We start from the raw sequence: 17,406 nt of genomic DNA, 5'->3' as shown, positions 1-17,406 counted from the left end.
TTACAGAGACCCAACAATGAGTCACAGTGGAGATGAAAACCTTCACTTTAACAGGAACGAACGTCTGTCTGCAGAAAAGGAGCATTACTAATTATTTATTTATTTATTTTATTTTTTATTATTAGATATCATTATTATTATGCACTCAATGTATTATTACTATTTATTATTATTTATATTATTATTTATATAATTATCATCCGAGGCCTTTAGCAGCAGAATGAACTTTAAACTTTATCAAAGTTTCTCTAAAATAAAACAAACATTTATTAATAAAACACTTTAATTTAGAACAATAAGAGGAATAAACACAGACATTAATAATAAAACAAGAATGGAGCCGATGTTTATTTTAGCACAATTTATTTATTTATTTAATTTAACGTGATTAAATTATAAATAATCATCTGGAGAAAAATAAATATTTATATATTATTATTATTATTTAAATGAGAGTGAAGTGAATTAATAAAGAAAACAATAATAAACAAAAACACTTAAATGTAAAAATACATAAAATATAAATGAAGTCAAATTCAACATGAAATAAAAACAGAAGCTTATCAAAACAAATGTTTCATTAAATAAATTATATTTATAATATTTAAGTTTTATATGAATTCATTTATGAGTAATTCAGTTTTAATGTGTTTCTGTCTTTATACAGTAAAACTAATATAAATATAATAATATAACTTGTTATTAACGGCTGTGGATCCTCAGATAAGAACTAATATATTATAATAATAATATATAATAATAATAAACATATAATAATAATAAAACATGTTCTAAACACCCGTTGATCCTCAGATAAGAACTAATATTTAATAAATAATAATAATATTTAATATAATTTATAAACACCTGTGGATCCTCAGATAAGAACTAATATTTAATAAATAATAATAATATTTAATATAATTTATAAACACCTGTGGATCCTCAGATAAGAACTAATATAATAATAATAATTAATAATAATAATATTAATAATAATAAACATATATAATAATAAATAATGATAATAAAACGTGTTATTAACGGCTGTTGATCTTCAGATAAGAACTAATATTTAATATATAATAAAATTAATAATAATAATAAATAATAAAACATATAAACGGCTGTGGATCCTCAGATAAGAAGTAATAATTAATAATAATAATAATATTTAATAATAATAATAATATAACTTGTTATTAACACCCGTTGATCCTCAGATAATTAATAATAATAATAAATAATAAATAATAAAACATGTTATTAACGGCTGTGGATCCTCAGATAAGAACTAATAATTAATAATATAAATAATAATATATAATAATAATATAACTTGTTATAAACACCCGTTGATCCTCAGATAAGACGGCGCGTCGCTTCAAAGCGGCCGCAGGTTCAAACCTCAGACCACGTTCAGCTGCAGTCGAGACGCTTCGTCGACAAACGCTCGATGGTTTTTGTACGAAAGCTTTTCACCGTGTCTACGACGACCACAGTGAGGGGGGTCCGCGAGGCGCCTGCACCAAAACCTGGAGACCCTAAAAAACCCTCAGAGACAAGGACCCTTAGACCTGAAGACCCTTAGAGACAAAAACCCTTAGACCTGAAGACCCTTAGACCTGAAGATCCTTAGACCTGAAGACCCTTAGACCTGAAGACCCTTAGACACAAAAACCCTTAGACCTGAAGACTTTAGAACTGAAGACCCTTAGACACAAAAACCCTTAGACCTGAAGACCCTTAGACCTGAAGACCCTTAGACACAAAAACCCTTAGACCTGAAGATCCTTAGACCTGAAGACCCTTAGACCTGAAGACCCTTAGACCTGAAGACCCTTAGACCTGAAGACCCTTAGACCTGAAGACCCTTAGACACAAAAACCCTTAGACCTGAAGATCCTTAGACCTGGAGACCCTTAGACCTGAAGACCCTGAGACACAAAAACCCTTAGACCTGAAGACCCTTAGACCTGAAGACCCTTAGACCTGAAGACCCTGAGACACAAAAACCCTTAGACCTGAAGACCCTTAGACCTGAAGACCCTTAGACCTGAAGACTTTAGAACTGAAGACCCTTAGACCTGAAGACCCTTAGACCAGAAGACCCTTAGACCTGAAGACCCTTAGACCTGAAGACCCTTAGACCTGAAGACCCTTAGACCTGAAGACCCTTAGACCTGAAAACCCTTAGACCTGAAGACCCTTAGACCTGAAGACCCTTAGACCTGAAGACCCTTAGACCTGAGGACCCTTAGACCTGAAGACCCTTAGACCTGAAGACCATTAGACCTGAAGACCATTAGACCTGAAGACCCTTAGACCTGAAGACCCTTAGACCTGAAGACCCTTAGACCTGAAGACCATTAGACCTGAAGACCATTAGACCTGAAGACCCTTAGACCTGAAAACCCTTAGACCTGAAGACCCTTAGACACAAAAACCCTTGCACTCAAAAACCCTTAGTTCCACACAAGGTCTTCAAACATTGCCCCAGTCTTCTGGAGCGTCTTTGGAGGATCCTAAGAACCATCTGGAGAAGAGGGAGAGTACCTCAGCGTGTGGGTTCCCAAGGAGGAGAAAGCAAGTAGCATCGAGCAGTTCAGGACAATCTCCCTCCTTAGGGGGGGTGCAAATCTTTGTTTCCAATCGCCTGATGGGATTTCTCAGAATTATAGAACACCTACGTAGACGCGCAGCTGATCAGAGAGGCACGGGAGAGCAAAGGGGACTCTGCAGTGCTGTGGCTGGACCTGGCCTGAGGATGTCCTCTGGGTCTGGAGAAGGGCGTTATCACCGGCTGCTGTGTCTCCGTTCGCACTGGCCATGAACACGCTTGTGAAGTCAGCGGAAGTGGAATACAGAGGTCCAGTGTCCAGATCTGGCACCCGACGACCACCGATTAGAGCCTTCATGGATGATCTCACTGGGACCACCACCTCAGGGCCCGGTTGCAGGTGGCTCCTTCGAGGCCTCGAGCAGCTCATCACCTGGGCAAGAAAGAGCTTCAGGCCTGTGAAGTCCAGGTCCAGGACCACTTCCGCTTTACGCTGGGAGACTCTTCACTGACGATCTGAAGGTCATCGCTGCACGACAGGGGACCAGCGATGACCTCGACACGCGGCTCTCTGCGGTAGACAAGTCAGGACTTCCTGGCTACTTTAAGGCCTGGATCTGCCAGCGTGGCCTCCGCCCTCGGCTCCTCTGAACATTGTTGATCTACGAAGTCCCAATTTGAGCGGCTGATTTCGGCGCAGGTGGCTCGGCCTGCCACTGAGTCTAAGCTACAGCTTCCCTTCAGCAGTTTGTCAGAGATTTCAAGGTCACCAGAGCCAGAGAAGTCCGGCTCTACCGAGACTCAACTGACACCAGGGTCTCCTCAGCAGGGGTAGAGGTCAGAACAGGAAGGAAGTGGCGTGCCCAAGGCTGCGGCTCAGCACCGCGGTGGGCTGGGTTTGGCAGCAATCCTAAGCCGTGTTTTTCTTGGTCCAGTCAGTGTATGACCTCCTCCCCAGCCCTGGTGGGGGCGTCGCTCCTCAGTCAGAGGAGCGACGCCCCCGTACCTCAGTCAGAGGAGCGACGCCCCCGTACCTCAGTCAGAGGAGCGACGCCCCCGTACCTCAGTCAGAGGAGCAACGCCCCCGTACCTCAGTCAGAGGAGCGACGCCCCCGTACGTCAGTCAGAGGAGCGACGCCCCCGTACCTCAGTCAGAGGAGCAACGCCCCCGTACCTCAGTCAGAGGAGCGACGCCCCCGTACGTCAGTCAGAGGAGCGACGCCCCCGTACCTCAGTCAGAGGAGCGACGCCCCCGTACCTCAGTCAGAGGAGCGACGCCCCCGTACCTCAGTCAGAGGAGCGACGCCCCCGTACCTCAGTCAGAGGAGCGACGCCCCCGTGCGTCAGTCAGAGGAGCGACGCCCCCGTACCTCAGTCAGAGGAGCGAAGCCCCCGTACCTCAGTCAGAGGAGCGACGCCCCCGTACCTCAGTCAGAGGAGCGACGCCCCCGTACCTCAGTCAGAGGAGCGACGCCCCCGTGCGTCAGTCAGAGGAGCGACGCCCCCGTGCGTCAGTCAGAGGAGCGGCGCCCCCGTGCGTCAGTCAGAGGAGCGGCGCCCCCGTACCTCAGTCAGAGGAGCGACGCCCCCGTACGTCAGTCAGAGGAGCGACGCCCCCGTACCTCAGTCAGAGGAGCGACGCCCCCGTACCTCAGTCAGAGGAGCGACGCCTCCGTACCTCAGTCAGAGGAGCGACGCCCCCGTACCTCAGTCAGAGGAGCGACGCCCCCGTACCTCAGTCAGAGGAGCGACGCCCCCGTACCTCAGTCAGAGGAGCGACGCCCCCGTACCTCAGTCAGAGGAGCGACGCCCCCGTACCTCAGTCAGAGGAGCGACGCCCCCGTACCTCAGTCAGAGGAGCGACGCCCCCGTACCTCAGTACCCTCACTCAGAACAGACCTGGGACCAGGACCCTTCAGGATCCTCCAGACTCGAACCCCTCAGACTCAAAACCCTCAGACTCAAAACCCTCAGACTCAAAACCCTCAGACTCAAACCCTCAGACTCAAACCCTCAGACTCAAACCCTCAGACTCAAAACCCTCAGACTCAAACCCTCAGACTCAAAGACTCAAACCCTCAGACTCAAACCCTCAGACTCAAACCCCTCAGACTCAAACCCTCAGACTCAAACCCTCAGACTCAAACCCTCAGACTCAAACCCTCAGACTCAAACCCTCAGACTCAAAACCCTCAGACTCAAACCCTCAGACTCAAACCCTCAGACTCAAACCCCCAGACTCAAACCCTCAGACTCAAACCCTCAGACTCAAACCCTCAGACTCAAACCCTCAGACTCAAACCCCTCAGACTCAAACCCTCAGACTCAAACCCTCAGACTCAAACCCTCAGACTCAAACCCTCAGACTCAAACCCTCAGACTCAAACCCCTCAGACTCAAACCCTCAGACTCAAACCCTCAGACTCAAAACCCTCAGACTCAAACCCTCAGACTCAAACCCTCAGACTCAAAGACTCAAACCCTCAGACTAAAAACCCTCAGACTCAAAAACCCTCAGACTCAAACCCTCAGACTCAAACCCTCAGACTCAAAACCCTCAGACTCAAACCCTCAGACTCAAAGACTCAAACCCTCAGACTCAAAGACTCAAACCCTCAGACTCAAAACCCTCAGACTCAAAACCCTCAGACTCAAAACCCTCAGACTCAAACCCTCAGACTCAAACCCTCAGACTCAAAACCCTCAGACTCAAACCCTCAGACTCAAAGACTCAAACCCTCAGACTCAAAGACTCAAACCCTCAGACTCAAAGACTCAAACCCTCAGACTCAAACCCTCAGACTCAAACCCTCAGACTCAAAACCCTCAGACTCAAACCCTCAGACTCAAAGACTCAAACCCTCAGACTCAAAGACTCAAACCCTCAGACTCAAAGACTCAAACCCTCAGACTAAAAACCCCTGAACTGTGTTTTTGTCCACATTAAAACAAACAGTAAATAATAATTCTGATTATAATAATTATAACCTCTTTGCACACGGTGTGTGCGGCGCACCAGTGGAGTGTGAGTCCCTGGTGATGTCTGATGAGCGCGTGGAAACACCGCGGCGCCGCAGCTGTGGGAGGTTTTTGTCCGGGCTCTTCTCACCGTGCTGGGTTGGTTCCCACACTGACTCAACATCAGCACAGAGCTCGACACAAACCTGGGTCCTGCTCCGGACCCCTGTTCACCTGCAGGACGCCTCCAGAACCAGAGCCTGGACCTGCAGCAGCACCGGGTGGGTCCAGGTGAGTCCAGGTGGGTCCAGGTGAGTCCGGGTGAGTCCAGGTGAGTCCTCAGGGCTGCCTCTCCCCCTGTAAACCCACTCCTCAGAGCGCGGAGTCTCCGCGTGTTCCTGCTGCCTGTTGGATTTTCTTCCTTTTCTCTGATGAACAAACACCTGAAACTCCGTGGGTTCGATCCCCTGTGTGTCTCGGCTCTGTGCCTCAGTGGGAAGTGGGTTTCGAACCGTTTTTAAACGTCTCTGGGGACGATCGGCGGCTCTGAGGTTTGTGTACGAGGCTGTGACACTGTGACCCTCTGACGTTCGGGAGAGGCATCAGGCTGAGCGTCGCTGCTGCAGGTGAGGCTTCATATTCATCATTATTTCATATTTATCTCGTTATTTACGCTTTAAAACTGTTTTTATTTCATATTTATTTAATATTTATCAGGTGAAAAAAAAACACTTTCTGCTCTTTAAACCTAAAACAGCAGGTTAGATTTAATATTTATGTCATTATTTATGCTTTAAAACTGTATTTATTTCATATTTATCTCATTATTTATGCTTTAAACTCTATTTATTTCATATTTATCAGGTGAAAAAATCACTTTCTGCTCTTTAAACCTAAAACAGCAGGTTAGATTTAATATTTATGTCATAATTTATACTTTAAACTGTATTTATTTCATATTTATGTCATTATTTATGCTTTAAAACTGTATTTATTTCATATTTTTTTGTCTTTATCAGGTGAGAAAAACACTTTCTGCTCTTTAAAGTAAAAACATCAGGTTAGATTTAATATTTATGTCATAATTTATACTTTAAAACTGTTTTTATTTCATATTTATCTCATTATTTATGCTTTAAACTCTATTTATTTCATATTTATCTCATTATTTATGCTTTAAACTGTATTAGTTTCATATTTATTTAATATTTATCAGGTGAAAAAATCACTTTCTGCTCTTTAAAGTAAAAACATCAGCTCTGATTTAATTTGGAGCGTCTTTAAAGTTGAATTAAAGCAAGTTTTCATGTTTTAAAGCTTAAAGTTGAGACGACGAGCTGCAGACGAGCTGCAGACGAGCTGCAGACTCCACTCACAGACGGTTAGGAAATAAGATGATAATTATAAAGCTTAATATCCTCAGGTACGGAGGCCTAAAGACGACAAAACCAGAAATAAAAACATAAATGACTCGATGAATAAATTAAAAAATAATGTAAAAATAAAAATCGGCATTAATTGAAGAATTACTGTTAAATCTGTTTAATGAGCTAAAAGTGTGTTTGTGAGAGTGTGTGTGTGTAAATATATAATGTGTTTAAATGTTTAATGTGTTTAAATGTTTAATGTGTTTAAATGTTTAATGTGTTTAAATGTAAAATAATGTGTTTAAATGTTTAATGTGTTTAAATGTTTAATGTGTTTAAATGTTTAATGTGTTTAAATGTTTAATGTGTTTAAATGTTTAATGTGTTTAAATGTAAAATAATGTGTTTAAATGTTTAATGTGTTTAAATGTTTAATGTGTTTAAATGTTTAATGTGTTTAAATGTTTAATGTGTTTAAATGTAAAGTAAGTAAATGATTTAATTTCTTTAAGTATAAATAAATAAACTTTGAATCAAACACAAGTTTAATCATAAGTAAATAAATTTAAAGCTCGTTTTCATCTGAAGCTTCTTTGTTTTTACTTTTGCGTGAAAACAAAAATAAATAAATAAATAAATAATATATTAAATATTATTTTTGCTGCATGTAATTAATTAATTTATTCAGCTGTTTTATATTAATTATTATATTAATTTACTTTCATTTTATTATTAATTATTATTATTTATGTTTCTCTCGTCCAAAGATGTTTTTTAAATATTTATATTTTATATTTTTAATATTTACAAACTGAAGTGTTTTTAAAAACTGAATCATAGAAATATAAATATAAATATATTAAACTGTAAGTGTAAATATATAAATTTATACATAAATATATTTATATTAATATTTATATTTATATTAATATTTAGCCGTGTTGTTTTTTTATCTCTGGGAAAAATTTCCGATTCTTCAAAATAAAAGTTTATTTAATGCAAATCAAGAGTTTTTAAAGTGTTTTTAAAGTGTTAATTATTATAATTATTATAATAATAATTATTATAATAATTATTATTATAATAATTATTATTATAATTATAATAATTAAAACTTATGATAATATTAAACTGCAGTTATTGATGAAACTTTTCTAAATGTAAAAACTTTAAAAATCTAATTTAAAATTCATTTTTTTAATGTTTTTTTGCCTTTAATCAAAATTAAAAACACAGATTTTAAAACGACGTCACATTAAAAACTAATGTTGAATTATTTATTTTTAACATCAGTGATTTTAATTTTATTTATTAATTAAATCATTTCCACTCACAAAGAATTAATAATGATTATTATTATTATAATAATAATCAGTTCATCAGCAACTTTTATTTAAAATAATTATAAATATTAAAATTAAAATAAAGTCTGTAAATGTAATTTAAAATAATTATAATGGAAAATATTAAAAATAAAGTCTTAATAAAAGCTTTTCTCTGACTTCTTCTCTCGTTCTCTGTGTCGTGTTCAGACCCGGGTCTCGTGGTCGGGACCACGTTCGTCTTGAGGCCCCTGGGCCCCGGGGGCGTGGAGGCTGCGGGGGCCCCCGGGGGCCAGGAGGCTGCGGGGGCCCCCGGGGGCCAGGAGGCTGCGGGGGCGACTTCGCTGCACCCGGACGTTTGTTTGGCGGCAGATTTCCGTCCGAAGGTCGCGGAGCTGGTTCTGACCGGGACGGAGGGGCCGCCGCTCCGCCTCCGCACCGGCGCCGCCGTCCTGTCCCTGACCAGCAAGACCTACTTCTACCCCGGGATCTCAACCCGGAACCTGCGCTCCTGCGCGCTGCAAGACCCGGAGGCCGGCACGCCAGAGGACACCACGGCGAACACGACGGAGGAGACGCCGACAGGCACGACGGCGAACCCGAGGGATTACAGCGACGACAGTAAGAAGCTGCTGTTCTCATAATTATAATAATAATAATAATAATAATAATAATAATAATTATAATAATAATGATAATTAGACTTTAGACGTTTTTGGTTCTTGTTTCATTTTTTTCCTGCTTTTTGAAAATTAAATTCTGACCAATGAGAGAAGAGTTCGGACGCCGCTTCATCGCCGTGGCAACACAAACGAACGTCGGTTATTACTCTGTACGCCGACGATGACGTCGTTTTTCTGACTGATGTCGTTTCTGTTTTTACCGAACAGACGAAACTCATGAGGAGATTCATCCAGGTGAGTCCCTGAACGCACCAGAGTCCCTGAACGCACCAGAGCCCCCGAACGCACCAGAGTCCCTGAACGCACCAGAGTCCCTGAACGCACCTGAGTCCCTGAACGCACCTGAGTCCCTGAACGCACCAGAGTCCCTGAACGCACCAGAGTCCCTGAACGCACCTGAGTCCCTGAACGCACCAGAGTCCCTGAACGCACCTGAGTCCCCGAACGCACCTGAGTCCCCGAACGCACCTGAGTCCCCGAACGCACCAGAGTCCCCGAACGCCCCTGAGTCCCCGAACGCCCCTGAGTCCCCGAACGCCCCTGAGTCCCGAACGCCCCTGAGTCCCCGAACGCCCCTGAGTCCCCAAACGCCCCTGAGTCCCCAAACGCCCCTGAGTCCCCGAACGCCCCTGAGTCCCCGAACGCACCAGAGTCCCTGAACGCCCCTGAGTCCCCGAACGCACCTGAGTCCCCGAACGCACCTGAGTCCCTGTCCTCATGCTACATGAAGCTAACGCTAACGTCTGTCCTGATGCTAAATCAAGCTAATGCTGGCTTATGTCCTGATGCTTGATAAAGCTTATGCTAGTTTCTGTCCTGATGCTAAATGAAGCTAATGCTAGCTTTTGTCCTGATGCTAAATGAAGCTACTGCTAGCTTATGTCCTGGTGCTTAATAAAGCTTACGCTAGTTTCTGTTCTGATGCTAAATGATGCTAATGCCTACTTATGTCCTGATGCTAAATTAAGCTGACGCTAGTTTCTACCCTGATGCTAAATGAAGCTAACGCTAGCTAATGTCCTGATGCTAAATGAAGCTAATGCTAGCTAATGTCCTGATGCCAAATGAAGCAAATGCTAGCTTCTGTGCTGATGCTAAATGCAGAGTTGCTAGCTAATGTCCTGATGCTAAATGAAGCTATTGTCCTGATGCTAAATGAGGCTAATGCTAGCTATTGTCCTGATGCTAAATGAAGCTAATGCTAGCCAATGTCCTGATGCTAAATGAAGCTAACGCTAGCCTACATCTGTTGTTTTTTCAGAGCAGTCGAAGCTGAACTGGTTCCTGCTGCTGATGAACGGACTGAGAGTCGTCTTCACCAAAACTCTGGTCTTCAACACGCTCCTCACGCTCCGGGCCGCGCTCTGCTGACTCAGCACGCTCCTCACGCTCCGGGCCGCGCTCTGCTGAGTCAGCACGCGCTCCTCACGCTCCGGGCCGCGCTCTGCTGACTCAGCACGCGCTCCTCACGCTCCGGGCCGCGCTCTGCTGACTCAGCACGCGCTCTGCTGACTCAGCAGCAGCACAGTCACAATATAAGTGTGAATAAATGTCGTTGTACCAGACGTCATGTTTACAGTTTAAACATAATCAATGTATTTTATTATAAATGATGCTTTTGCTGCTGCTGCTGCTGCTAGTGTTTATGTAAAAATGATTTAATGTCAGAATAACTTAACCGTCTCCTTCAGTGACTAAACTTAACGGTCTCCTTCAGTGTCTAAACTTAACGGTCTCCTTCAGTGGTGTAAGCTGTGGTTGCGTGTGTACGCAGACGACTCTCTCCTCTCTCTCTCGGACTAAAACCTGATGTGATTCAAACCTTCGATGGTTGCTTCTCTCCGCGTCTGTTTCCTCTGCAGCAGTTTAACTGTTGAAACCACAATTCAACAGTCGCACCTGAGGCTGCAGATACTCATCAGACCTCACGTCCGTTCTTTATTCCTTTATTTCCTCGGAGCTGAAACTGTCGTCGCTCCTTTGATCACAAATAAAGACGTTTTATAAGAAAACGATCTGGGTTCAATGTTTTTCAGTCGCCGTCAAATTCAGACACGAGTTTACCTTCAACGTAGACTCACATCCTCATTATCTGCACCGCAATCACACTGTTAATGCATTTACTACAACAAACAAAACAACAACTACAAACAACAACTACAACTACAACAAACACAACAACAACTACAACAACCACAACAACAACAACAACACCAACAACTACTGCAACTACAACAACAATAACAACAACAACAAACACAACAACAACTACGTGACGTAGACTCACATCCTCCTCATCTGCACCGCAATCACACTGTTCATACAACAACAACAACAATAACAACTACAACAACAACAACCACAACAACAACAATAACAACAACAACAACTACAACAACTACAACAACAACAACAACCACAACTACTGCAACTACAACAAACACAACAACAACAAACAACTACAACAACAACTACAACAAACACAACAACAACTACAACAACAACTACAACAAACACAACAACTACAACAACAACCACAGCAACAACAACACATACAACAACAACAACAAATACAACAACAACCACAACAACAAATACAACAACAGCAACAACAACAATAACAACAACTACACCAACAGCAACTACAACAAACACAACAACAACAAACAACTACAACAACAACAACAACTACAACAACAACCACTACAACAACAACATCAACAACTACAACTACAACCACAACAATAGCAACAAACAAAACAACAACCACAACAACTAAAACATCAACTACAACAACTACAACAAACACAACAACGACAACAAACAACTACAACAGCTACAACAACCACAACAACAAACAACTACAACAAACACAACAACATCAACTACAACAACAACTACAACAGACACAACAACAACTACATCAACTACAACAACAACTACAACAACAACCACAACTACAACAACAACAAACAACTACAACAACAACTACAACAGACACAACAACAACCACAACAACAACTACAACAAACACAACAACCACAACAACAAACAACTACAACAACAACTACAACAAACACAACATCAACTACAACAGACACAACAACAACTACATCAACTACTACAACAACCACAACAACAACAAACAACTACAACAACTACAACTACAACAACAAACACAACTACAACAACAAACACAACAACAACAACTAGAACAACAACAACAACAACCACAACTACAAAAACAACAACAACAACAACTAATACAACAACAACAACTAATACAACAACAACAACTACAGCAACAACTACAACAACTACAACAACAACTACAACAACAGCAACTACAACAGCAACAACTACAGCAGCAACAACAACAACTACAACAATAACTACAACCACAACAACAACTACAACAACAACAAACACAACAATAACAATTACAACAACAACTACAGCAACACCAACAACAACAAACACAACTACTACAACAACAACAACTAATACAACAACAACTACAGCAACAAACACAACAACAACTACAAACAACAACTAAAACAACACAAAACAACAACAAATGTTTCAAAATGTTTTTGAGTTTATTTTTTCTTTATTTTAAATTCTAATTATTTATTTATTCTTTTCTTTATATTTATTTATTTATTTACATTATTTTGTTGATTTCCATAACGAGGAAGAAATGCAGAAATAAAACAAATAAATAAAAAGATAATGTAAAAATAAATTGACAATAAATTAAAAACAAATGTAAAAATAATTTATATGAAAAATAAAAATGTTATAATATATTTCCATTAAATTAAAAATAATGTAAAAATAATTCACAATAAATATAAAATAAATGCAAAAAACATTCACATTAAATTAAAACTAATTTAAAAATTAAATATTAAATAGGGAAGTAAATAAATATGGAAATTACCACAAAGATAAAGGTATAAATTAATTAATTCTTATATTTATTGTTAATATTATTTTGTTCGTATGTAACAAAACGTTTATTAATTTATGTTTTTTTTAAAGGTTCAGTAAAAAATATAAATTCTGTCTCATTTGAACAGAAAACGTGTTTTTATTAATTTTTAAGTTTTTAACTAAACATGAAAAACGTGAAGTTTCATATATTTTAAAGATAAACAGAATAAAAGTAAATAAAACACAAAGTCACAGTTACATTAATATAACGATGATTATGATCCAATAATAACATTTGTTTGTTCTTCTTTGTGAACTTTAAACTTTTGCTTCAGGAACATTTTGAGCTTTTATTTCTACTGTGTGGTTTTTGTCCTTTCAAAATAAAAGCTCTGAGTTCCTGTTCCACAGCAGCAACACTGAAGGACGTGAGCTGCTGCCACCTGCTGTTCGTTCTGAGTCGGTGCTCAAAGTTCAGAGAACTGAGGAAGGCAAAGCTCTGGATCTACCCTCAGTCCTGGTTCCTACCCTCACCTGTGGTCCTGAAAGCTGGGTCAGGACCCAAAGAACCAGGTCCAGGTCAGGACCCAAAGAACCAGGTCCAGGTCAGGACCCAAAGAACCAGGTCCAGGTCAGGACCCACAGAACCAGGTCCAGGTCAGGACCCAAAGAACCAGGTCCAGGTCAGGACCCAAAGAACCAGGTCCAGGTCAGGACCCACAGAACCAGGTCCAGGTCCAAGCGTGTGAAGTGTGTTTCCTCAGGAGGGGGTCTGGAGTCTCCCTTAGAGAGAGGGGGAGCAGTTCAGCATCCGTGAGGAACTCGGAGTAGAGCCGCTGCTCCTTTGTGTTGAAAGGAGCCAGTTGAGGTGGTTCAGGATCATCTGGTAAGGATGAACCCTGGGCGCCTCCCTAGGGAGGTGTTCCAGGCACGTCCAGCTGGGAGGAGGCCTCGGGGAAGACCCAGGACCAGGTGGAGAGATAAGATCTCCACACTGGCCTGGGAACGCCTCAGGATCCCCCAGTTAGAGCTGGTTAATGTGGCCCGGGAAAGGGAAGTTTGGGTTCCCTGCTGGAGCTGCTGCCCCTGAGACCTGATCCAGGATCAGAGACTGGAGCTGCTGCCCCTGAGACCTGATCCAGGATCAGAGGCTGGAGCTGCTGCCCCTGAGACCTGATCCAGGACCAGAGGCTGGAGCTGCTGCCCCCGAGACCTGATCCAGGATCAGAGGCTGGAGCTGCTGCCCCTGAGACCTGATCCAGGATCAGAGGCTGGAGCTGCTGCCCCCGAGACCTGATCCAGGATCAGAGGCTGAAGATGAGATGAATGAATATTGTAAATGTTTGACTTCCTGTCCCGTTGTGTTTCCATGGTAGCAGCCAATAGCGTTGGGCGTTGCTGGTTGCCAGGGTTGTCTGTTGTTGGGTGCAGCTACTGTAGGCTGGCGACCAGGGTTGTCTGTTGTTGGGTGCAGCTACTGTAGGCTGGCGACCAGGGTTGTCTGTTGTTGGGTGCAGCTACTGTAGGCTGGCGACCAGGGTTGTCTGTTGTTGGGTGCAGCTACTGTAGGCTGGCGACCAGGGTTGTCTGTTGTTGGGTGCAGCTACTGTAGGCTGGCGACCAGGGTTGTCTGTTGTTGGGTGCAGCTACTGTAGGCTGGTGACCAGGGTTGTCTGTTGTTGGGTGCAGCTACTGTAGGCTGGCGACCAGGGTTGTCTGTTGTTGGGTGCAGCTACTGTAGGCTGGTTGCCAGGGTTGCCTGTTGTTGGGTGCAGCTACTGTAGGCTGGTTGCCAGGGTTGCCTGTTGTTGGGTGCAGCTACTGTAGGCTGGTTGCCAGGGTTGTCTGTTGTTGGGTGCAGCTACTGTAGGCTGGTTGCCAGGGTTGCCTGTTGTTGGGTGCAGCTTCTGTAGGCTGGCACTGGGTGAAATGGAGTTAGCCAATCCTGCAGCTGCTTGGGAGCCTCAGTGAAGGGGGCGTTCTTTGTCCCAGCAGCTGAGTGAGCGGAGACGGGCAACAACCAGAGTCACTATAGGCCGAGCATTCACTCCATGGACTGAGAGAAAGGAGAGGAACGCCATTCAAACGCACGCCCACATGGCTACGCTGCTCCTGGATGCTAACATCACTTTCATCTGCACTTAGCTGGAACGGCTAACGCTAAAGGCTAACGCTAACTGTCAGTCAAACTCCTCTAATCCTTGTTTTGATGCTGTGGTTTTCTGGAGGGGACGGGTTCAAACAGGCTCAAACAGACTCCGCTCTCCTGGAGCTACTGGGCCGGGTCTGACCAACCTGGCAACCCCACTGCTGGGCCGGGTCTGACCAACCTGGCAACCCCACTGCTGGACTTCTTTTTTGTTGTTGGGACGATGATCTGGAGACTCTAGATGGAGCTGTTCTGATCATTCTGCAGTAGTCTTGATAAAGAACGGTATCATCTGCGTAAATGAGAAATAACTGATGGATCTCCTGATTCTGTCGCTTCCTCTCAGACTGTTTTTAGCTGCAGGTGAAGTTTGACCCAGAAACAGGTCACAGCACTTTGCTCTTTGCTTCCTGCCTCTCACAGAAGCTATAAATGAACTCCTGGAGGAGTTTGTGTCTCAGAGGAGACGAAGCTGCAGAGGAGCCATGAGGCGGATCAGCAGCTGCAGGGATCCTTCAGGTCCAGGTCCGACTACAGGACTACAGGACTACAGGACTGCAGGACTGCACGCGCTCCAGTTGTTCAACACTTCGGTCCACGAGGTGGCGTCTGCAGCGGTGTGAACAAGAGGATGGAAAAGGAGGAGAGGGAGATGAGGGCAGTTCACAGCCCGTTGGAGCTCAGAGTGAGTAAAGGAAAAGACTAGACCGCGATCTGGAAAAGCTCAGACGGACCGGACCTCAGTAAGATCTGTTAAAACCGGGTTCGCGTAAAAGTCTGCAGACGCAAAGTTCTATCGGAGTAACCGTTCAGTGAAGCTCCTTCCTGCTCTGGTTAGCTCCTCCCACAGACGCAGACGCAGCCTCCTGTGCGTCCTCTGCGTCCGTCTCCTCCGTGTTTCTGTCCGTACCCTGAAAGCTGACGGATGCGTACAGATACGGAGCAAACGCTGCAGTACCACCTGAAACCGTGGGGGGGCAGTGTCGAGCACCGTGAACATCAGGAGCGAGCGAGTCATCGAAGCCCCGACGGACGTCCTGAAACACTGACAGAGACGTCGGTCGTCACTTTGTCTCATCTGTCAAACCAACGTGTGGAATTCTGCGTCCACACTCTGGGACGTCTTTAGTGTCTCACAGACCACCGCCGTCTACAACGCTGCGGCCATTTTGACTCAGGACGCTTCTCTCCTCCGTCGCCTCCATCTTTGTTGGGGTCAAACTTTACTGGAGGAACTTCTGAGTGTGAGCGACGCCCTCTAGAGGAAGTTGTACTCAGATGTGTTCAGACACACAGAACTGTGGTGTTGCAGCAGGAAACTGTTGAACACTGTCGTTCAGGGCGTTCCACAGGGATGGAGTCTGGGTCCTCTCCTGTTCACTGTTCATATGAATGATTTCATCTCTTCTGTGAGCAGATTCATCTTTATGCAGACGATTCTGTTTTATCGCTCGATGAGCAGAAACATTTTACGTTTCATTTCCCTTCTTTCATCAGCTGTTTCCTCTTTGGGCGGCCGTCGTTACGCTCCAACCAATCAGGGGCTGACGTCCTTCCCCCCGACTAAATCAAAAGGACTTTGACCTGGAGGACCGGAGTTCAAGAACGAAGACGGACCAACACCTTTATCTGATCAGAACCGTTTCCTTTAGTGTCTAAACTTCGTCTTTATGCAGACGATTCTGTTTCATCGCTCGATGATCAGAAACATTTTCCTTCTTTCTTGACGTCTTGCCGTCGTTACGTTCGAACCAATCAGGCGCCGACGTCCATTGCGACAAATATTATATATATATTATATATAAAAAGACTTTTATGGATGTTTCTCTTTTTATGGAAGTAGCTTCACAGGACGACGACGATCCTCGTTCTTCATCGCGTTGACAAAGCTGTGATTTCTGAGCTTCACGCCTTTTTCTAACTTTCCGATCCAGTTGGAGACGAGACGCTTCGGAGGCGTCGGAGCAGATCTCCGGGGTCAAACCTCAAGTGTTGGACCTGAGTTCTGCGTCACCACGCGTTTAAAAAAGGCTTCGACTGCGTCATGTTGCACATTTACACGCTAACTTAGTTTCCTGTTGGTTTCAGGCGGAGCGGCTGAGGTGGATTATGGGAAACTGAGCCCCCATGACCGCGGGGTCTCCTGGACCAGACCATGTGACGCGTTCGGTCCTGAGACGTGGACTCTGAAGGAGGCGGAGCCTGAAACGACCGCGGCGCCTCTCTGACGCCGGCGTGGACGAGCTGAACTGTGAGTTTCTGTTTCAATTGAATCAAAGTGAAAAAGAGTTTTTAGATGAAAACGACTGAATTAAGGTTTTAAACTTTACGAGACGATCAACGCTTTTCTACGTAAAGACAAAATATCTTAATATATATATTTAGATATTATTAAATATATATATTTAATATTCAAATAAGTTTTAGCGAG

General features: G+C 43.5%; 2 protein-coding genes across 2 annotated transcripts in view; both read left to right on the top strand.

Moving 5' to 3' along the window:
• Window positions 1-5,606: 5,606 nt before the first annotated feature.
• Window positions 5,607-10,739, top strand: trdc (T-cell receptor delta constant; the record flags this gene model as incomplete). The annotated part of the gene is made up of 5 exons (XM_083928558.1): window positions 5,607-5,646; window positions 5,759-5,809; window positions 8,418-8,828; window positions 9,098-9,124; window positions 10,152-10,739. The coding sequence occupies 5 exons, from the start codon at window positions 5,607-5,609 to the stop codon at window positions 10,259-10,261; spliced, it is 639 nt and encodes a 212-aa protein (XP_083784684.1). The 3' UTR covers window positions 10,262-10,739.
• A 4,867-nt stretch (window positions 10,740-15,606) lies between these two features.
• The window catches only part of LOC310957823 (M1-specific T cell receptor alpha chain-like), a gene marked incomplete at its 5' end in the record, with an annotated part of 33,009 nt that continues 31,209 nt past the window's right edge, over window positions 15,607-17,406 (top strand). The window contains one exon of the mRNA XM_083928557.1: window positions 15,607-15,660. Coding sequence (XP_083784683.1) covers window positions 15,607-15,660 — 54 coding nt within the window. The remainder of the gene's footprint in view (window positions 15,661-17,406) is intronic.

This window comes from Echiichthys vipera (genome assembly GCF_963691815.1).
Source record: "Echiichthys vipera genome assembly, chromosome: 15".
Classification (NCBI taxonomy): domain Eukaryota; kingdom Metazoa; phylum Chordata; class Actinopteri; order Perciformes; family Trachinidae; genus Echiichthys; species Echiichthys vipera.
Note: the sequence above shows the minus strand (reverse complement) of the source record. Positions and strands in the feature narration are given on the sequence as shown.